At 36.4% G+C, this 23,248-nt stretch overlaps 1 protein-coding gene and 1 non-coding gene across 2 annotated transcripts; both read right to left on the bottom strand.

The window, feature by feature from the left end:
- Positions 1 to 5,945: 5,945 nt before the first annotated feature.
- LOC132164902 (callose synthase 5) lies at positions 5,946 to 22,789 on the bottom strand. Its single transcript, XM_059575414.1, has 40 exons — positions 22,577 to 22,789; positions 22,341 to 22,437; positions 22,095 to 22,205; positions 21,875 to 22,003; positions 21,666 to 21,758; positions 21,348 to 21,439; positions 21,120 to 21,246; positions 20,888 to 21,025; positions 20,727 to 20,803; positions 20,553 to 20,631; positions 20,345 to 20,470; positions 20,124 to 20,238; positions 18,339 to 18,673; positions 17,209 to 17,261; positions 17,037 to 17,097; positions 16,860 to 16,941; positions 16,726 to 16,775; positions 16,550 to 16,636; positions 14,012 to 14,134; positions 13,817 to 13,912; positions 13,638 to 13,721; positions 13,401 to 13,561; positions 12,917 to 13,040; positions 12,722 to 12,816; positions 12,482 to 12,599; positions 12,203 to 12,354; positions 11,630 to 11,739; positions 11,387 to 11,512; positions 11,240 to 11,308; positions 10,921 to 11,110; positions 10,683 to 10,794; positions 10,480 to 10,599; positions 10,282 to 10,397; positions 10,114 to 10,197; positions 9,585 to 9,697; positions 9,277 to 9,506; positions 7,675 to 8,472; positions 7,102 to 7,152; positions 6,815 to 7,000; positions 5,946 to 6,555 (listed from the first exon to the last, which is right to left on the bottom strand). Exons 3-40 carry the CDS (start codon positions 22,107 to 22,109, stop codon positions 6,325 to 6,327), a joined length of 5,148 nt encoding a protein of 1,715 aa, XP_059431397.1. The 5' UTR covers positions 22,110 to 22,205; positions 22,341 to 22,437; positions 22,577 to 22,789; the 3' UTR covers positions 5,946 to 6,324.
- On the bottom strand, positions 11,231 to 11,311 carry LOC132166810 (small nucleolar RNA J33). The gene has a single exon (XR_009438612.1). It is a non-coding gene; the product is annotated as a small nucleolar RNA J33 (small nucleolar RNA).
- Positions 22,790 to 23,248: the final 459 nt, after the last annotated feature.

The following is a 23,248-nucleotide window of genomic DNA, read 5'->3' on the forward strand; positions in this document are numbered from 1 at the left end:
TCCAATCCATAATCCACATACATAATACACATCCATAATCCACATACATAATCCAATCTAATACATAATCCACATCCATAATACAATCCATAATCCAATACATAATCCAATCCAATCCATAATCCACATACATAATACACATCCATAATCCATATACATAATCCGATCCATAATCCACATACATAATCCAATCCAATCCAATCCATAATCCACATCCATAATACACATCCGTAATCCACATACATAATCCAATCCATAATCCACATACATAATTCAATCCAATCCATAATCCAATACATAATCAAATCCATAATCTCTAATACATAATCCAATCTCTAATACATAATCCACCAAAAACATCTAACTACAAGGAGCCATTTGAAAATGCTAATAGGATTGTGAATTTGACATGCAACATTTCACAGCAAGTTTCTAATATAGCTACTAATAGTTTCAGCCCACCCATTAGTAATCACAAGAACATACTATGAGGTTCAAAGAATATATATATCCAACACAACTTCATTAAACAAAATCCAATATCCAATATATATATCCAACACAACACAACTCCATTAATAATATATATCCAATATCCAATAATATATATCCAACACATACTTCATTAAACAAAATTCGAACACACATACTACATTCCAACACCACACATAACAAAACATATATATACATCGAAAACACGTTCTAACACAAGGCAAAACAAATATACAATAAAACACATCTGGACTATCTACTAGAATTAAGTTTCAATTAGTCTCAACAAACCTATAGTTTAATCTAACTATATACAAAACAATAAACAGTAGTATGTATACAAACAGTGATGATCAACAAAGTGTGGCGCCCAACTCAACACAGTCATCCCCCAACTCTTGATCTGCATTACCTGCAAATGAGTTGTGAACCAATAATAATCAATACAAAAATTCAAAATTACTATGTAATATGATGAAAATATATGTAAGTTCTAAAATGGACCGCTGTAACTAGGGGTTTCTAATAGTTGTTTCTAACCGTTGTTTCTAACAGTTAACAATTGTTACAAAAACAGAATAAAATATATCATTACCTCTATGGGGCGCAGATCCAGATGTCGACACGAACATGGCCTCGATCTTGCGGAAACGAGCGTCAATCATAGCATCTTTCTCTGCTATCTGCGCTTTTTGTGCTTCAATCTGCCTCGCCTTCTTTGTGTTGCCCGCTCTTCTTCCATCACACGTCTTTCTTGTGCTCGTTCCTCTTCAAGTTCTCTAATTCTATCCGTCATCTGTGAGAACGAGGAGCTCCAAGAATTTTGAGACCGTGTTTGGTACGGTGTATAGTATGAATGTATGCTGCCCCGCACCGGCAGCACATTCGGACCGAGCTGACGGACCCTGCCAGCATACTCAGGCTTATTTCCATACGCCTGAGCATACGCGTCATCAGGTGTCCACCGTACCGTCCCTTCCATCATGGTCTTACTATTTGCCGGGTCAGTGGTCATCAATTCCTTTATCCTCTCCTGTACATTAAAAAACAAATTAGTATCTCGTATAAGGAACGTTAATCATAAGTAATTTATCAAAATATATATGCTTGAGTACTTACACATCTCTCCCTGACCACGTCATTCGGATAGCCACCATCCTTCGTTGTGTGAGTCGTGACGTAACTTTGCGCTTGAGTTGGAGGAGTGCCGCCCGCGGCTACAGTCTGTATAGAAAATATATCAATACAACAACAACAAAAACAAAAAAAATTAAGAAAAATATAGACCTAAACAACCGATTATATATATATAAATACCTCTTGATATGTCGCTCTAGCGAAGCTCATCGACCCGGTGCAGTGAGGTGTGTTGTTTTTTGCTCGCAATTCCTTCATCTTGACAGCAAACTCCTACATGTATATCATTCTTGAAATGTCAGGCCTAACCCAATTACAATTAATGAAACTAAACAATTACAATTAATTCCACTAGCCAATTGCTCCTTTTGTCTTCCTATTCAAATATATTCATATATTTCTTTACTATATATATATATATATAATTGATAATGTTGTTTCAAAACAGAAATTAGATGGGTCATTGGGATGGATCATGGATCAAATTTCTCTACCTTCATTGGGATGGTTTTTTTTTTCCCCCATTTTTCCATGTTCTGTTTTTCGTTCCTAAAAGTTGTTTTTTGGGGAATAACAACTTCAAAATAAGAAGCATGAATATTTTTCTTTTTATTCCTTGTTTTTCTTTAAAAAGTAACTTCTATATATGTCATTCATAAAATGTTTTAAAGCTCGTAATTGCTGAGTTAAAGAAATTACGATGATCTCTTAGTTGTATGTCAATGCATCATGAATCACGAAAATGAAAAAAATAAAAAAGCTAAAAATTTTTAGAAAACACCCAACCATGGACAATAATCAACAACGGGAGATCGATCATCACAAGCCTATGAACAAATTAAAGCAAACCAATGAAGAAGACAGATTCTAAAAACAGTCCGGACATACCTGATTTTTCAGGTCACACCATCTCGCCAACTAGACATTCAAGTCCTCGGCGTCGTATTTCTTAACGGCTGCCTCACCCATTCTCGCCTTCACTGAGTCTGGAGTATTGCCCTCCTTGATTTTTAACCTGTGTTTTACAGCGTGTCTCCAACTCTTCAGCTTCGAGCCCATATCTCTGAAGGCGTCCCTTTTAATCGCCTCAAGATCGTACTCAGGTGGCATGTAGAACTAAGTCTGCATATATAAGTCGAAAAAATTAGGCGTATAATTGCACACATTAACAACGTTTAAAATATTGAAAAACACATGCGAAAATATGAGAAAAAATTTAACCATACCATCAAGGTGTCCCATACATCTTCCTTCGCACGGGGATGTACATGCTCCCATTCATCCCGGAGCCTAACATAAGTCCCGGCCCTTATGACGTTGCCGGTCTCCCTTCTAAATTTCATCCCGCTAAATCCTACGGGCTGCCATCACATGTTTCTATTGCCTAACCTTTTTTAGGAGAACAAAATAAAAATTTAATGACTGTAAAACACAAGAACAACAAAGAAGTTGCACAAATACAACACCATCATATAGTTGTGTTTCAAATTCAATAACATGTCACATATAGACGATGAATTAGAAATTGACATGGTGAATTTCATCCAAAAGCCAACAAACTCAAACCACTAATTGAAGGAAAAAAAAAACCCCTAAGATTGTTCGAATGAACCACCTAGTGGGTGCATGCCAGCAATAAACGTGAATAATGGGTTATGTGGGACAAATGGACAAGTGTGTGGCCCTCATTTTATCTGGTACGTATACTAGAAACACAACAAGTTCATCTGGTACGTAATACTAGAAAACACAACACATGATATCATGATTCATGGACCCAAACAAATATATTTAGACAAACAAAATGTTAATTCCAAGTGGGAACTGCAACTTTCCAAGTCCATATCACCGCCTAACTGGCGCATCTTGCCAAACACCAATACTCTTTTAACTTTATATTCCAACAATATATATATATATATATATATGTGTGTGTGTGTGTGTGTGTGTGTGTGTGTGTGTGTGCGCGCATCTCTTGAAAGAAAAGTTTGATTCAAAAAAAAGAATTGACATGGCCCATTGGGTTTTTTCAGAAATAAGGCTGTAAAATTGTCAAATAGGAAGAAGAAAAAAAAATTAGTGAATATAATCACAAGTACAACAAAGAGATGGACCATATGATGATAATTTCTAAGTCATATGTTCGAATCTATCAAGATTGTAGCTTCAGTATACAAACAAGGAGATATATATACCCAAAAGTAATGTGCCAAAGAATTCTAAATTCCATGGAAATTTGGTAGAAGAAGGAAAATCATATGAGGAGAGAGGTAATGCTCGGATGGCATTATAGATACTTTTATTATAATATAATGCCATAATTGTAATGCTGAAATTATGTTACAGTAAACTCCAAGATGGAAAGCGCATTATCATGAATCTATTTCAGTAGCTAAACAAAACAAACATTATTGTGGGCAATTTTAATGTACATGATAAGTTATAGAAAATTTAATATCCAAAGAATAGAACTTAAAAACGACTGCTTCAATTCATTAAGATGACGTATCAATAATGTCACAATTGACCCCAAACCCTAAACCCAAAATATTCAATAAACAATTGACACTAACCCCAAAACCAATATTCCCCCAAAACCTCCAATTTTACAAATAACCCTAAAGTAGATGGTCGAAAAGTAATTGTAAAATTGGGGCATACCGAGAAGAACCCTAAACAAAATATTCAATAAACAATTGACAATAACCCTAAAACTAATATTTCCCCAAAACCCTCAATTTTACAAAAAACCTCAAAGTAGATGGTCAAAAAGTAATTGTAAAATTGGGGCATACCGACAAGAACCCTAAACAAAATATTTAATAAACAATTGACAATAACCCCAAAACCAATATTCCCCCAAAACCTCAAATTTTACAAAAAACCCTAAAGTAGATGGTCGAAAATTAATTATAAAATTGGGGCATACTGACAAGAACCCTAAACAAAATATTCAATAAACAATTGACAATAACCCCAAAACCCCCAATTTTACAAAAAACCCTGAAGTAGATGGTCGAAAATTAAAAGGAAAATTGGGGCATACTTAAATAGAAAGCGAAATTTATGGGAATAAGTAGTTTGTTGTCCCCTTTCTCCACGCAATAGGACCATGAACAGGGGGGCCACGAACAAGTTCACCGAAACTGTCGGCTTGCTGTTGTCGTGTGTGTCGTGTGGGTGGGGTAGAAACAAAAGGAGACCACGAACAACACAACTTTGGGTACTCACGATTTGCTGCTTGAATAAACGAGGGGACCACGTTTTGGAACTTTCTTCTTCTTGTTGTGCTTCAGGTGTGTAGTGTGTGGGTGTTGGAGTGAAAATGATGGTGAGCAGTGCGTGCGTGTGTGGGTGAGGTTCAAAAGGGGAGGGTAATCACGTAATAAAACCATTAGGTTAGATTGAGGGCAAAATTGGAAGATAATGTGTTAATATGTCAGTGAGAAGCACGTGGGCCGAGTTCCATCCATTAGACTGAAAAATTTAATGGAGAGTTTAAATTGAACATTTTTGAAACTTCTGGGGAGTACATTGCCAATTTTTAAACTTTGTGGCTAAAATTGAAAAACCTCTGAAATTTCAGGGAGGTAAACTGCATTTTCCCATAATTTTCCAATTTGGTGTCTTCTAAATCCAACTAAAGGAACAACTTCTTGGCATTCTGGCAAACAGGCACATCAAACCTTAAAAGGACAACAACAAAAGACCCATACGCATGATTGCAATGAGAAATAGGTTACTTTAAGGATATATTAGTGGGGGTATAATAATAGTGGGTTTAGTGGTATAACTAAATAATAGCTTGGCTCAATTGGAATGGGCTTTCTGTTAGAAGTTAGAATTGTGCAACTGAACGTGGACTGTATAAATATAAATAGCCCAGTACATCGGCGGATGCGAAAGAAGTTCATTGTTGTCTGTTCTAACGTCTCTAGGAGATTATTCTTGAGTATCTCAAACACTCACGTTTATAATGCAGTACCTATGTATGGATTCATCGAATCTATATCTTCCATTCATTCGTTCTTCAATCTTTGGATTCATCCAATCTATATAAGAAAATTTTCGTTTTCTTATTTTCTATTGAGTTTGTATGCAAAGGTCTATGTCTTGTTGTAATTTTTGTAAGAGGCGTGGGCCCAAATGGTTCTTGTCAGGAAAAATCTTTACTCAAATTAAGTTTTAAAATTTAATTCTCATTCAAGATATTTCGTTGACAGCATGGAATGGAGTTTTATTGTCACTATTATGGATAAGCTTAAGCTTCCATCCCACTTGGATAATCTAGACTTGCGAGTCTCTTCATTGCTATAGAAATGTAATGCTTTCCTTTTGGATATATGTGGATAAAGAAAGAATGATGTCAAGAGGATATACATTTTTATACCACATTGCTGATGATAATACACATAAGTAACAGGGATATGTAAAACATCGGATTGAAGCATTTCTTTTTACCATCGTGAGGGGGACTTCACAAAGATCAAAAAAACTTGATATTTTCCGTAACCTGCAAGACAAGAGTCGTCTGGGGCCGGAGGAGATAGAGATACTACTACACTAGACAACCATGCCGCGTTTACATTTATCGATTTTTCTCTTTCGTCACTAAATCCCTCGACAACCCTTGTCTCCTCAACTCTCTCTCTCTCTTTCTCATCTCCTTGTAAAGATGATGCTGCATGGGTGGTTTTACTTGTTCTTCTTGCCACCAGCCAGAATTCGTTGAATCTGAAGCCCTCTGCTGAAAGCTTGGTTGAATAGCAGCCTGGTTTGGAACTCAGAGACAAATGGGAACCAGGCAAGTACAGCCACAGGCGCAAGGATTGCCAGCCCCATAATGTATTCATAACCTCTTGCTAGAGCTTTCACAGACCCCCACATTCCAATGCCCTTCACCAATGGCCTACATGCTTGTGCTATCTGTCATTCAAAGCCATCACTTTAATGAAGACTGAAATATATACCTACCACCTCAACTACACTCAAACTGACTAGAATCTCATGTTTAAATCATAGAATGTTGAAAATTTATTCCAAACTGGCTTTAAATCAACTTGAAGTTTCACTATGCACACAATCATTCAAAATTTTATGCTGGACTGGTTGCTCGAGTCGGTTAGTAGAGATAGCATGTACTAAAAAAAACAAAAAACAAAAAACATTCAAATGCCTCAGGTACCTGCAGAAGTGCCCATCCTGTTGGCAGGAAGGCCAGCAGGCTTGCAAAGATGTCTCCAACTGTGAGATCAAGAACAGTAAAGAGCACGACAACAGTGATTATGGTTCCAATAAAAAGTATTAGCTTCAGAAGACGGAACATCAGCTGGAAATCTGCACTGAACTTCTTTCTACCCATGGACACAATCTGCAGTCCAAAGTTGTAACATCAAATGAAGTAGAAGTCCCAAATCATGACTAGAGCCAAATTCTTTACATTCATAGAAACTTTTGGAGCTTGAGACTAACCTTTAAGATGATCATGACAGCTACAATGACCAGCCATGACAGACCATAAACCTGGAACCAAAAAGCATGTTAGGAAAAAAAAAAAAAAGTTCTTTACTGGGTACTTAGTTTGCTTTAATTTTAAAAATTCCCTAGTTCAATATCTTCTAACCCATATTAAATCAAGTTCTCAGTTTGAACTGATCTATGCCAGGGAAAAGCAGACAGCAGCATTTATTTATTCTATTTTATTCTCTTAGCCAAATGGTAGAAGATTGCAGTCTTCTGAGATCATCCTCATCCAAACAGAATAACTTTCGTATATTTAGCCAGAGCTGAAACCAGATGCTTTTTTTCCATGCATCACAGTGCATCAATCATCAGCATTTAGGCCCCCTAACCTTTGTTTACTGGTGCTTAGTCACCTTAAGAAAATTTTCAAACTTCAAAACCAAGGGCAGAGAGCTTAGTATACAGAAATATTAATTTTTAGCAACTAATATCTTAGTGAAACTTTAAACTTCTGGACAGCAAATTCAAACAAAATTTATGTAAACATGACACTAAATGTTAATAGCCAGCTGCTAAACTTACTATAATGCCCCTCTCTTCTTTTACTGCATGTAGATGATATACAATTCCATACTGATAGAGAAAGAAGCGCAGTGAAAGAACAATCTCCCAGAACCTTCCTAAAAGTCCAGTGTACTGCATGTGTTCCTGTTCCTCATCCCACCAGGATTCCCAGCTCTTGTGTGCTGGTACACCAATACCGCCTCGGCTGCTTATCCACTTTGCCCAATCATCCCAATCATCCACTATCTTCTGCCATTCAAAGCCTGAAGGGTTGAAAAGGAAAGGAGCAAACAACCAAGAAACCACTAAGAACCACATCGAAAATGTTAGGAGGGCATAAGCTGTAGGATCTGGAACTGCTGAACCATAAATCCTGTAAGCTATAAGCAATATCATAAGCTCCAGCGCTTTCACAAAGTGGCTCTTTGAGTATAGCCTGTAGTTCTCTGCAAACTTCTCATGCCGGACTACAAAACCACGCCCAGTTGCTCTGTACCTCGCCCCTCCATGCAGGATGGTGCGCCCAAAATAATGGACCTTTGTTCCAAGGGAGAAAGTGAAGAAAACTGCAGCTAGCTGCAGCTGCATAATTATTATGTCACCTAATGCAGTTCTAAACCCCCTCTCCAGTCCAATCTCCATGACCATGGGCAAGGCCATCAAAAGACCAATTTGAACAAGGGATTGTGAAGCCATGGCTGCCTTTAGAGGATCGCGTCCCTTGTTCCTGGCAAATTTAACTATTTCCTTCTCCAATCCACTCAATGACAGGTAAAGTTTGCCGTATAAGTAAACAAAGACTGTGATGACAACCATCTGCATAACAAGAAAGAACTCTTTTTAGCTGAAGAAGATTCAAATTAAATTAGTAAACTTTCTAAATCAATGCTGAGTTGCTCCTTCATATCCAGGTTTTCTTTTCTCTTGTCATATTGAATTGATGTGAACAGCAAACAAACCTTTTTTTTTTTTCCTTGAGGAAGGGAGTGGGGGGGGGGTGGTGGTTTCTCTTTCTATTTATGATTCGTGGTGTCCACTCCACGATGGCATTACCTATACTATCAAGCAAAGAAAGGAAGTTAATTTACCCTTTCAAGAATGAAATAATAGGGACTATACCTCTTGGACTCAGCAAAGCATCTAACCTATAAATCACACTGGCAATTCTAAGGCACTATGAGAAGCCTAACTTCAGTGAAGAAAAGTATACAAAATACAACTAACATGCTTAAGAGAGATGGGGGTATCAGGGGGAGAGGGTACCTCAAAAAATCTATAACTAATTAATTATATAAGCATTCTATGGCATAAGTAAAAACAGTTCATGCTGATTAGTTACACCCGGTGTAACACTTGTTTCCAGATACAGTTCTTTCAGTTCTTACTTTGTGGTAAACACAGCTTCTATAACTAATTTCACATGTACCCCCATAACTAGAACTTCTAAAAATTTGAGCGCAAACAAATCTTAATCAACTACTTGAGGTTGGCTTGCTTTTCTTCGGGAATTAGTATTTAAACACTGAAATTAATAATATAAATTGACTTTTAATTCAGCACACCTCAAAAATAGTTATTTGATTATCTTTCAGCTTGGATTATGCATGTAATAGGAATTACCATTGAGCTGACATAGAATCCTACTGTCGTAAAATAAAACGACAGCATGCGGAAAAAGTCAAAACGATGCCCTAATCGATAGACATCCCTGCTCAGTGTCTGCTCTCCATTACCACAGGCCACTTTTGCTTCAAAGAGTGAGATTTGGTTAAGCCCAACATCTCGACCCTTTCCAATTTGGATGTATTCGTGGTGAGTAATATTCCCTCGTCTTAATGTTGAATTGAAACCTGCATAGGCAGAGCAGATGTTAAGAAATAAAGCACATTGCATGAATCTCTGAGAAAATGGATGTTTTCAAATGCTACCAGCAAAGATGTCCTCGCTCAGATTGATGCCACGAGAAGCCTTGCTGATGCCACCACGGGTAATGTGGAAGATTCTATCAAATACATCTGGATGACCATAGTGGAACCGAACCCTAAAACCAACAAAAATTTAAGGCACAATATAAGATTTTGTTATATTGTAGCTATTTAGATGATGAAACAATGGCGAAGAAAAAAACATTTCTCATTCCAATCTCGCTTCTTGTAACATAAGAACTCTGTCCATATAATTAGCGCGGTTTAAGGGGAAAAGGTAATGTTCCAATAAAACATTAAAAAGAGTGTGTGTGTATGTGTGTGTGTGTGTGAGAGAGAGAGAGAGAGAGAGAGAGAGAGATGTTATGAAATTCACTACTAAATGAAACTCAAAAAATTATTTAATTCCCAATTATGTAATATGACAAATTATTCTGGCTAGCTGTTCAATATGAGCAAGAACTTGAAGAAAAAAAATGCCTTGGAGTACGTCATTAACACAAAGAAGGAAAGGACAGGAGAGAGGACATACTTCAAAGGTCTGGCAAGAACTCTTTGACCAATGGTAACAAATGATGTTTCTTGATTTGACATAAACCAAGCTAATGAAGACACACTGCAGCACAGAATAACAAACTCAGAATCTAAACATTAAAAAATAAAAAGATTATGGATCTGAATAAACAGAATTGAATCCAACCTTCCAGTAAAGATATGCTCACGAACACCCAAAATTGTAGGTGAACGCACTCCATGATCCTCATTGAATTCTTCCAGAAGGTTACGCATCTTAAAAGCTTCTTCCAAGTAGTTGTCCTACAAGAAATTGACCAACTATCACAGTTTGGCCCAAATAATCAATAAGGGATGTGTTCGACTTCAAATTTATATTGCTAACCTGGTTCATGTCAATGGCCTGAACAGCTTCCCCTCTAGTAAAAATTATAGCATGGTTCTGATTTTCAGGCTTCCCTTCTCCTATAATTGCTGAGCCCGGCAATTTTATCCGATAGATTTCCTTTAAAGAAGATACAACAATGATCAGTGTCTATGTTTGTAAATCAATATGGTGATTCTGTTCACAGTATGAATAACAATTACCTGATCAAGATAATCGACAGCTTTGACCAATACAGAGTAGTAAACCTTTTGTACCTTTCCACTTTCTCTCTCTTCAACTTCATCAATATATGCCACACGAAGGGAGGGATTACTGTATTGAAAAATAAAAAATAAAAAGTTTGGGAATCATATTCTTGAACAAAATTAGCGCAGCATTAAAATCTTCAAAGAAATCAAATTGCATAAATCTATCAACTTCATCAGAAGGAGAACATACTTAACCATCAAATTAAGAATGTCTGTTGCACGGCGATCTCCACTCCGCTTCTGATTCCCATAGTTCTGACAGGTAGCAACATATGTGAATTTCATGTCAGCCACAGCCTCTAATTGAGCATATAGGGATCTCTGACTTTTCTTTTCTTCCTCTGATGGAATTGTGACAGCTTTGTAGCCTTCCAGTATCTCTGCTCACAATAAAAACAGTCTGAAGCAACCATAATTACCTCCAAAAATAAATACTTCAGTAGACATTAGAGGCCTCAGGTACCATGCTTGGCCAAATGTTATTGGAGAAAAAGCTATTACATGCTTACCTTTTTCAGAAGCCATGTCAAGAAAAGCCTGAAGCTTCAAAGCCCGTCGATAATACATCATTCCCCTAACTGGAACACTAAACTTTATTAAGATCAAAGACAAAAGTTGAAATATATGATTAATGGAGATAATAATGCATCAAATACCTGTCCTGCAGAGAGTTTGTCCCCTCAAGGAGACCCAATGACGAAGCTGCAATATGTTTTCTTCACTTTCCATTATCTCACTACTTTTTTTGCAATTTAGTCGCTCCATGAAGTTATTCCACTCATCTAAAGAAGTCACAATACGATTTTTTAAAGTAGTACACCAATCACAAGGAAGCCACTTCAAACAAAATTAATCTACACTAGACAGAGTGTTACCATGATATTTATAGTATCACAAACCTGGGAAAATCTTTTGCAGGTAATAGATGATTGATATACCATCTTCATTTTCCATCTCAAGGTCAGCTTTAGAATAGACAGTTTCCTCACTATAGTATGGTGTCAAGACACTTCCGATAGCAAGAAAATGATTTAGTAACTATATGACAAGAGTAATAATTTCAAAAGCTTAAAAACTTCACCTGCTATTCAGGACATAATTTATTGGAAAACCCAGAAGAAAATGTTGTATCGTAAAGATATAAAAGCTAAAATAAATTTAACTAATCATTTGTAATTGCATCTATTATGGCAAACAAAATTCAATTATTGATATAAATAGAAAGGTAAATTCCAACGAGTACTAATCATTTTGGCCAAGTATAGTTCTTTCCCTTGATAGTTTGTAATATCTTGTCACTCATGCTTGGGCCGCGCCAAATAAAAGTACAATAAATGCTTTACATTTCTATGAGCAACGGCAGATCTATAAACAAAGGAAAATACTTACAATGACTGATTTTTTCAGAAAGAACCAACCAAAACAGAGTTGAGAAATGTTCTATGCCAATATATATAAAACATAAATCAGACCTGAACGAGAGCATTTTACGAACTCGTGGAGCACGAGGCATGTCCATGAACAATGAGTTTGTGAAAAATGCAATCCTTCTACGTGCTTCAAGATTTGTTGGTACATCCAAAGCGGATTCCTTCACCGTCAATAGTAGATAGAGACGTCTTATCTGAAAAATGTTATAAGCAATAAAATTGTGTCATTTGTATCAAAAATTGAATAGATCATTTCATTATAAACTATTTTGGAGTATGAATTAATGGTTTGATTGCTATCAGTTAATTTAAATATTGTACCTGTTCTTCCCATTGTGCAGTGATTGTAGGAGGAAAAATTATAGCAGGTTTTGCATCAGTGCCAGCAAAAAGTTGCCTTCCAGAATCCTTGCTACCATGACCAACTTCTACCAGTTCACTAAAGAAATAAATTATATCAGAGAAAGGAGCACTATAATCTTCAAATGGAAAAACACCAGGATATTCCACTAAAATTGTAAAATAAATTGCTAAAAGCTGATTGCAACAAAGTTAACCAACCGTATCTCATTCACCATCATATCACGAGTAACTACTTCTAACATGTCTTGCAGCAAAAGCACCAACGTGTCTTTTTTGGATGGATCACTGTCTTTCTGCAGAATGAAAGGAAGAGGAAATTTTCTATTATATAACTATCATGCATAAACAAACACAGGTTGCAGATATGACAACTACTTTTCTGTAAAAACTCACCAAGATCCCCACAAGCTCCACAAATTTAGTGCAAAGAGTAGGCAAAGAGCCCATTCTGAAATTTACAAGAAGTGTATTCTTTGAAATGTTACTTTCGACTTCTTTAAAGATGATGCCCATTATCCTGTTACATTACTATTGATGTTAGAGATTCTAGGACACAAAATGGGAAAAAAATCTATCATGCTTCTTGATTTATACTAATTTCATACATACAAAAGAAACAAAATATTATTTATTTATGATGCTTTCCTTCTGTCAAATGTTATCTTGCATCAGACGATGCTAACCTTCTATATGCTTCAACAATTACTAATATGATTTATGTCAACCAAGTCAACAAAAAATGGGAAATTTTATAATATAACTAATATATACCAACTGTACAGGGATCATACACCTGAAATTTTGTTTATTCTTGGTAAATCTAGGATCAGTTGAAGATATATATTTCAGTTAGGAACCAAGTGGTGACAATAACAACCTTTTCTCAGTTTCACCAACCACCAAAACATTCAGGACATGCTTGAATGATTCATAGCATTCAATCACAGCACATTTCATATATTCATCCGCACATATGCGCCTCCATAGGTCAGAGTCCTTGGATCGAAATTGAGCAGCCATATCCAATGCTATTGGGATCTTCAGGGTAGACAAACAGTCAACAATAAAAAGAGGCAACAGATACAATACATTTTTGAAAAAGGATTATGCTGACCTTGCTAGCAAGCAAAAAAGGTGGCCACTGAATTATTTTCAGGCTAGGATCTGATGAATAAGGAACTATCAAAAGGTCCATCTCCCTGCATGAAAAAGGAAACTGTTCAGTTTTAACTGCATGATGTATAAAAAAATAGTTATGCTGAAAAAACAGATTAAATTGGTTAAGGGGCCTTTCCTGTCACTTAGTAAATCTTCCTCACGGAAACTACATATTACTTCATTCCATAACTGGGCAAATTTGGCAGCTTCACTTCTCCTGCTTGCCGTTATCTATAAAGGCACTTGATTTTTTTTTAAAAATGGGAAAAAGATGTACTCTACTTAACTTAGGGTACTAAAATATACATATTTTGAAAGCATAAGTCCAACCTCAGCAAAACGCTTTGATAAAGAGAATCCCCTTTTCTGAGACTTATCAGAAGGCACCAAATATGTGTTGAATGCTCCAGGTAAGGACTGGAATCTTGACCTTACCATGCCAAGTGTTCGTATCTGTAAGAAGAGAAAAGAAGATGAACATAAACTGACTTCAAGGCTTAAGTCACAAGAGTTAGTACAAGTCAATGAGCCATGGAGTTGTTGCAATGCCACTACCATAATTTACCCTATTGATTGCATAAGGTTAGATCACTCCCAGGTTTTCCCCCAAAAAGAAGTGGGTCGTCTCAATTTTAAAAATGATACAACTGGAAGACTAAGATTTTCAATGAAATTGAAAGAAAATGATGGTCACAATTTAATGTTTGTTAGTTCAGTAAAGACCTCCTGCCAAAACATTTTGGTGTGTGTGTGTGTGTGTGAGAGAGAGAGAATTCAATGAAGCTTGATCAAGCCTTCTTGAACTTTTACTTTAGCCAATTCAGTGGCTTCCTTCATGCAGGAATTTGATCATTAGCATTAAATGCACTTGCAGCAGAATATCCCAAATTGTGGCTGTCTCTTGTTCAACCAATTCATGGGTTTCCTTCAATGTTGGTCTTCCTTCTCATGCTGGCTTAGTTGGCACCAGCAGCTTTCCAATTCAGCTTAAGGTTGGCATTTCCTCCACTTGGTTTTTCCTCACGGCATGGGTGAAGTTAGCCTATCATGAGCCATTATACAGCCACTATATACACAGCCTTTTGGCTTTTTGTTTTAGGGAGTGGTAAGAGCTTAGAGGAAGAGAACCTAAAAGTAATTTGAAAATTCTCTTTGTGAGTGAGTAAGACTTTGGATGTATTGGAGCTTAGGATTTGAGTGCTTTTCACTACCTTTTGTACTCTACATTTTGTTAGTGATTCTTTTATTATTGTTATTACTATTATTATTATTATTGTTTTCGCCTATAGACATAGGTATTTGTGCCTGTTAGTTTGTATGAGAGAAAAGAATAGAAGAAAAGTAGAGAAATAATAGAAGAAGAATAGTGGAGGATGCGTATTCTCCCAGCAGCTACTCTCCTCTCAAACAACATATATATATATAAGTCCAACATAGAATACAAAGACCAAAACGCTCATAATCTATTAACCCTAATACACCTTTCTAACACTCCCCCTCAAACTAGAGCATATATGTCATATAAGTCCAGCTTGGAACAAATAAGCTCTAACTTCTTCCGACACAAGGGTTTTGTAAACATATCAGCTAGCTGATCTCCAGACTTCACAAATGGTGTAGATATATCTCGGCTGAGTATCTTGTCTCGAACAAAATGACAATTGACCTCAATATGCTTGGTTTTTTCATGAAAAACAGAGTTGGATGCAATATGTATAGTAACTTGATTATCACAAAATAATGGGATAGGAGTAGGAGCGACGAATCCAATCTCCTGTAGGAAATGTTGCAACCACGTCAACTAACTAGTAATATTAGACATAGCCCTATATTCTGCCTCAGTACTGGACCGTGCCACCACCGTCTGTTTCTTGCTTTTCCAAGTTACCAAATTACCACCCAAGAATGTACAATATCCTGTAGTGGATCGCCTATCTAAGGGAGAACCTGCCCAATCTGCATCAGTAAACCCTTCTACCCGGAGGTGTCCATTCGGTCTATATATGATCCCAAGGCCAGGAGCTCTTTTCAAATAACGAAGAATACGAGTAACGGCTTCCCAATGTGAAACCCTAGAAGCTTCCAAGAATTGACTAACAACACTCACTGCATACGAGTGTAGGCTACATTCTTCTTGTGGTATATGTAGATGACATGTGATTACAGGTGATGATTCAAGAGGCATTGCTCAATTGAAACTATTTTTACAGCAGAAGTTTCATACAAAAGATTTGGGAAAACTAAAATATTTCTTGGGGATTGAGACTGGAAACCCGACGCGTCCAAACACCCATCCTAGGAAAGTAACCATGGCTCTGATACCATGTTAGTTTGTATGAGAGAAAAGAATAGAAGACAAGTAGAGAAAGAATAGAAGAAGAATAGGGGAGGCTGCGTATTCTCCCCGCAGCTACGTACTCTCCTCTCAAACAACAAATATATATATAAGTCCAACATAGAATACAAAGACCAAAATACCCATAACCTATTAACCTTAATACACCTTTCTATCGGTGCCAAACCACATTAATTTTGTGCCCTTTAGGTATAAATAGTTTATATTTTTCTTCTTCTATTTCTCTACCTTTTGCCACTTTAAATCTTAATTGGTCACAACATGATAATCTTAGGTTCTCTTATTATGAGCCCCACTATTTAGTTGTGCTACGCAAGTATTGATGGGGGGAAAAGCCAATTAATCTAGCTTTGGCCAACATGTAATGCTCACAAACAAAAAACGGAAAGTATGAATGAAAAATAAAATGGCCAGACAATTCGCTTTAAATGATGTATGATGACGCCCTATGTAGAATGAGAATAGATGTCATGAATAATATAGGACAGAAATAAAGGCATTTAAAGGGTCACCTCTCCTAGACGATCAAAGGCCCCCAAAACACCACCATATAAAGTTTGGTAAATGGCATACCAAATTTGAGTGTCCATGAAATAGACCTGCATTGAACTTGTAACGTAATATGAAATGCACTACCTAACTATAAAGTAACAAAATATCAGACTAGACAAAGGAAAGATTAACACACCAAGATCACTGGTGCCCAGAGTGACACAACTGCTCCGTAGTTATGTTTAGCTGCATTGACGAGAGAATCTTCAGCATAAAACTGAAAGCTAAGTTGAGCAACAATAAAAGAAGGAAACAGCAGCATATAGATACCTCTAGGGAAAAATTCATGCCAGTCATAGTCAATACGACGAATACTCATTATGTCTTTTGTTGGATTCACCAAAGGTTTTATCTAGGGAAAAAGAGTCAAAAGGTTATCAGAAAATCCAACAATCCCACATATCTCATTTACATAGAAAAATTAACAATTACTGCCCAACCAATTACCTGGACAAAATAGCTGAATGCAAATTTGGAAGTCAGAAGTAACACCCAAAAAAGAGTATACCTGAAATTGGAAAATTAGTCCAGACAATGAAGCAAATTTCAACAAAACAAAGGAAATATAGAAATCTAAATTATTAGAATAAACTTTAGTGTGTTTTCATATCATACTCACTTTATCAAAGCAAATTGACTTTCATGCATTCCCCTTCCAACATATACTCTTGGCTGTATAAAAGTGAGCAAGAGACATAAAAGCATTTATTATGGCTGGAGGGATAATAAAAACAACTGAGTTATGCAAGAGCAAAACAGATATATATGAGTATATGGTGTGTGACCAGGATCAACAGAGTAGCTTCTTGGTTGATATGTTCAACATTAGCTTACTAAAGCTAGGTCTTATGCATCCAATAGATACGCCAAATAAAAATAAATGTTTTATCTAATGTGAGCATAGCCTATTACATTTGAAGCCTCTAGCAAGCAAAAGCTATTTCCAAATCATGGTATCAGCATAATATAGTTGCATAGAACATGACTTCTAACCAAATTCTGAATGCCACCATCTATAGTAGAGTGCTTATCTGTCAGAACTATCATACACCCTATATTGATCTAATTCTGAACAAACTGATGTTGAAAAGAGAAAAGCGAAGAAGAAAAAAAAATGCAACTTGATGTGTTGCACTTCAAAGTAGGAGAACCATTTAATATAAAGGAGGCCATACTATAATTCTGCAATTAGAAGATACAACGGTTGAAGGATAGAGACTACAATCATTTTCTAATAAAAGAATGGTTGAGCAACTGGAATTTATCTATAAGAGGTGCACCACAACACAACTTAACGCAGCTCAAACTATGAGCTGTCTATCTACAACATACTAGAAAATGTAAATGTTCTATGGTCAAGTACTAAGGATATATTTGAATATGTTATTAGATAAAGGTCCGCTGGATACAGGAAAAAATAATTTCCCCTAACATTAGCAACATGAGTCTATCAATTCCACACTCCCACACCCACACCTAGGACCCATGACAAATTGTCTTCAGTTGTGTCTACACTTGAGAACACTGCAGAATCTGTTTTTCTGATTTCGGACAATATTTACTTTAGTAAACTTTTCCCAGCTATTTTCATCTTTTGGTCTCATGCAATTGGTTTTCTTAAGCACCGTATCTGATCAAACAATACTTGCGCAACAAACTTCCTACCAATTAAACATTTTGGCAAGTACAAATGAAAGATGATATACCAAATACAAGTATGAGATAAGAACAGCAGAGTAATATAATTACCTGTGACCACCACAAGAGGAACCTAATGATATGCCAATCTGAGTTTTCGATCCAACGTCGGAGCATTGGAAAGATGAATAAAGCAGCTGCCAGTAAATTTGGAAGCAAATAGACGGCAACAGCCATGATATATAAAGGAGAAATGCCTTTCACCTCACCAAGAAATGACAACAAATCTTTAATTTTTTTAGGGGCGAATTTAGAGGAGTGCATGTAAAAAACTGGGAGAATGATGGCCCATGCAAGACTAACAATTATCTTGAGAATATTTCTCAGCACTTGAGTGAACTTCCACCTATGATATCCCGGGAAGTTCAAAATGAGGTCCAGAATACCTAGAACAAAATAAAGAGAGAGAGAAAATTAATAAAAAATAAAAAATAAAAACCTTCTTTAAATACTTAAACATCTATTTGACACACTGATGATGAACACCAAGCTCATATAATTTACAATTTATACAGAAATAATACGAACACAAGGCTTCTGTAATTCTAAATTCAATACAGAATAGAAAACATCATATAGCTAGATGCATCATAAAATGCTATAACTTGCTTCAAACACACATACCATCTTGGCTGAAAAGAAAAGCAGGTATAGAATCCAGGGCAAAGACCCAACAGCAACATCAAACTGAATAATTCTCTCTATATTGGGAAGTTTTAAGTGTGTTTGTGAACTTGATATACATTGTTGGCTCACATCCTAACAGCTTAATATCTTAGGTGGAGAGTCCCAACTACAAGTAAATTCATATCAAGCTCCACAACTAAACAATTTGGCACTCTCTAACACTCTTTCTAACATGTGGACCAACCAGTAATAGAAACAGAGACAGATGGGTCCAATCTGCCCAGGAGATGCAATTAAAGATGCCAATGGACTTGATATGCGGAGTCCAAGTACATACATGAAGCAGACTCCCATGCAATGATAAGATTTAAAATAATATAAGAAAAAATGGAACATAAGATTAGAGAAAGGAAGAATAAAAAGGTATTAATGTGATTTGGCTATAACAGCCAATCCAGACAGACAAAACCTACAAAGCTACATCTTTCACGTTGACCTGAATGATCAATATTACAGTGGAACTGATATTAATAATGAAATTTACATGATAGGATAATACAAAATCAACCATAAATTTACATAATAGGTCCATATCAAGTCCTTAAAATAAATTAGTTTATAGATAACATCTAAAACCATTTGCAAATATTCAGGCACATTTGGATGCTGGATATTATTTGAAAATCTTTGTTACGCAAAAAATCCTGCTTATAACCACCGATATGTATTAAACAAACCTGATTCCAAGAATCAATTGGTTACATATTTGCATGGCTGAAAAGAAAAAGTAAAACAACATTTGCACAAATATATTTGATAGACCAAATTCCATGCATGGAAGTAGCTGTGCAACAGTGCAAAATTCCATTTGTTGTTCTAAACAGTAACATAATAAGATAAGTCAATATTCAATATCTCTTTCTTTTCTTCCTTCTTTTTGCCTATTTCATATACTGCATATTTGTAGAGGCTCGTCTAAACATGATTGGAAGAAATAACTCATAACAAGAAGCTATGTTTCTTATAGTACTAGGATAAGACTTCTCTCCAAAACTTAACTTTATTGTCTGTAACAGTAAGTAGCTAATTCATAATGTAAGATGCTTACAAAGAAGAGATGCAAGCTGCATAACATTGAAAAAGACTAATTTTGTGTGTGTGTGTGTTCAAACTAAATGAGCATTGTGGCTTCAAGCAAGGATATCATACTTTGAATGAAGCGAAGAACCGCTGCTGTGATGAATATAGTGGATAGATCGAGTAGGACTTTCACTTGAAGTATATCCACTAGTTCAACCTTTTTCCAGGCAATGATGACCATTGCCTTTAAAAAAACAGATCAAAAATTGAGTATTTACACAAGCAAACTAAATAAGAAGGCAACAATAGAAACGTCAGTCTAGTCTCTCCACTCTGTTGCAATTAAATACCTGTAGAGCCAGTATATAGAAGGTCCAGAATCTATCAAAACTTCGAAAAATGTGCCAAAATGTTCGGGTCTCAACAAAGTATGATTTTCCTGTGCTTCCAGATTTTCTTCTAGAACCCTTTCTTCCCTGGCATAGCAGTTATATTAAGAAATGAACCAACAGATTAATCAGAGAAATGTGGTAGGAACTGCTGAAAGTATAGGAGTACCTGTATGCTGTCACGTGTTGATTTAAAAAAATCACCATCATCACGCATGGGCCAACCGAGAGAAAAGCAGTCAGACGACCTAAAAATATGTAAAGAAAATCAAATTTAAATTGAATTAAGAGACCTAAACTAGCAATAAAATCTTAACATTCAATCTGAAAACTGATATCGAACCAGAAATACTCATTAAGATCATCATAATTGCACCAAGCAGAGTTAGTAGCTTTTCCATTTCTGCTCTTCTTGGCTTCCTGGAATGTCATTACCAGCTCTCTCATATCAGAAAGAAAGATCTGTAGTTTGCACAAAGTAGAAATGACTTTTCCATAACATACCTTTTCAATTACACGGTACAGGGGTGTGATAACCTTCCGCAGGAAAGCCTCATCATCTCCACCATAAGAAGGCTTAATGTTTTCACCAGTAACAATGCTGACATTTCCAGCCAATAGGCCATGGAGTTCATACGCCATCTGAAAGTCAGGTGTATGTCATTATCAAAGATGTGATAATTTATTTAATGCTAAGATAGAAAAACCATACTCATAAAGATGAAAAAGTACTCACATTATGAAATATATAGCAAAGACATTCTGGCATGAAGCGAACATTAGTTGCTTCGCCCCAAATGAGAAGATATAAACCCATGTATAGCAACTTCCTTTGCTGTATCTCTTGATGACCTTGAGGGAGCCTATATTGAACAAGATTTGTCTATCTTGGCATCAAAAGTTCCAGATCATGCATAAAAAACTCTTATTGAAACTGTAAAGGTGTAGATACAGGTAAATCTACCGTAAACTGTGTTTTCGTCCCAAAAATTTGCACCATGTTTTGTAATTCTTGAAGAGCTTGCTCATAACTGCATCCACAGCACGTTCATCAAGCTGCATAAAAATTAAAGAAGTAGAAGAACAGTTTAATCGCAGCCCAATAGTTGAATCATACAAAAGGTGCGCCATTCATGAAGAGGTTGCTCAAACTAATTAGAGTTTAAATGCATATACATCTTTATTACCGTCACTCATCAAAGGGACAAATGACACTAAAATTTCTGGAATCTCAAAAAATGTGGACAAAAATAAAATTCAAGACTGAGATATTGGTGCATGCCTTATTAAGAGGTTCAGGCTTGGGATGAAGCCTTATATGAGCATTAGCAAGAAGCAAAATCAAATTCTCCCTCTGGTTCCTGACATTGTCTCTCTGTAGTCACAAAAACAAACCAAATGCATAAGGCACTCCTTGAAGATCATATAGGGACTCCTAGCTATCTACGTTCTTTCTCTCTCTCTCTCTCTCTCGTTGGGTTTAAAACATGCCTGGAACCCAAACATGGCCCTTAGCCAATCAAGAAGGTCTAAATCTCCTGCTTTCTGCCTGTGTTGCTCAAACGCACTGGGCCAGCTCAAGGCACGAGTATTCCACAGAGCAGCCACAGCAGCCTTAACCTGGTATAAAGAGATTCAACAAGCTTGAATGATACACCAACTAGGCATCAAAACACAAGATTCTGAGTCATTAACCACAACAGAAGAATACCTCTTCCAGCTGCATGATAGACTGTGAAGCCCCGGCGGAATCCAGAGGAAGAATGTTATACGGTGCGTAAATTTCAGTCTTTTCTTGGACATCTCTGGCGGCCGCGATAATCTGCTCATAGAGAAATTATTGCAGACATGATTATGCTGAATAGTGGCCATTTGCGCGAAAGAATAATAAAGGCAGCAAACCGGTCACCCACTTCCCAGGACAAAATAGAATAGAATGACAATTAATTGGACTAACCTCGGGAGCAACTTCTTCAACTTTCTCAGTTTTATTGACTGCACAAAGCACTTCAAAAAGCACTCCAGCAGTCTGGTAAGCTTTTCCAAGTTGCGCTCTGTCAAGAATTTGGATTCAATAAGCATATTATAGTGCTTTGAAAGTTCAGATGATCAAATATACAATCGGAAACAACCAAAAAAGAAACAAAAAGGCAAGAGAAGAAAAGAGCAGTAGCGTAACAATCATTTGAATACCTGTCTGCCTGTTCCCCCTGGTCAAGAGCTCTAATGTAGTGTTCATAGTATTGCTGATAAAAGCTTTCAATTTCCCTTGCATCTGTCTTCTTCACCCGAGAGGCAAGACTAGAAGCGTTGTCCTGAGTCAAAAAAAAAGAATCGAAACAATTCTCCTTACGCTTCAAATGGACTATGATAAAACTCAATTTCTTCGAATTATTATTTTGAGGGAGGGTGAAGTTTTTCAGCCACTTCCATATCGATGAAAATGTGGAACCCAGTGTAAGGCTCAGACGAAAGAAATGATAGTCGGTCACAATTATGTGAGCATATAATTATGACAAACCACTGGAATATAATCCTAATGACCCATTTGAATTCGGCTTTTAGAAAATGCAATAAGAGGCTAAAGAGGCCATTCTAACAGCAAATGCAGGACATTTTATTCGGCTATGTCATGGTCTCTCGTTTTCGGTGCGTAAGACATGAGCAATGGTAAACGTTCTTTTTTGTCCTCAAAATTGATTTGATTTTTAAAATTATTAGTACATCAAAATTATGACGAGAGGACATTTAGCATTATTGGTAAAACATATGGATTATCTTTGGGTATGCTCAGAGGAATGTTTTTTTTTGCATTCTACCTACCATCTCCCCACCATCTCTTCTCTCATTACTTTTTTTAAAAAA

This window comes from Corylus avellana, chromosome ca11, assembly GCF_901000735.1.
Source record: "Corylus avellana chromosome ca11, CavTom2PMs-1.0".
Classification (NCBI taxonomy): Eukaryota; Viridiplantae; Streptophyta; class Magnoliopsida; order Fagales; family Betulaceae; genus Corylus; species Corylus avellana.

What these genes read in the sequence shown, in the direction of transcription:
- LOC132164902 (XM_059575414.1), bottom strand. An exon ending in CTTTTTTGCTTGCTAGCAAG is followed by an intron (nt 13,562 to 13,637) that starts GTCAGCATAATC and finishes TCTACCCTGAAG; the next exon opens with ATCCCAATAGCATTGGATAT. An exon ending in CAGGATGGGCACTTCTGCAG is followed by an intron (nt 6,556 to 6,814) that starts GTACCTGAGGCA and finishes TTTGAATGACAG; the next exon opens with ATAGCACAAGCATGTAGGCC.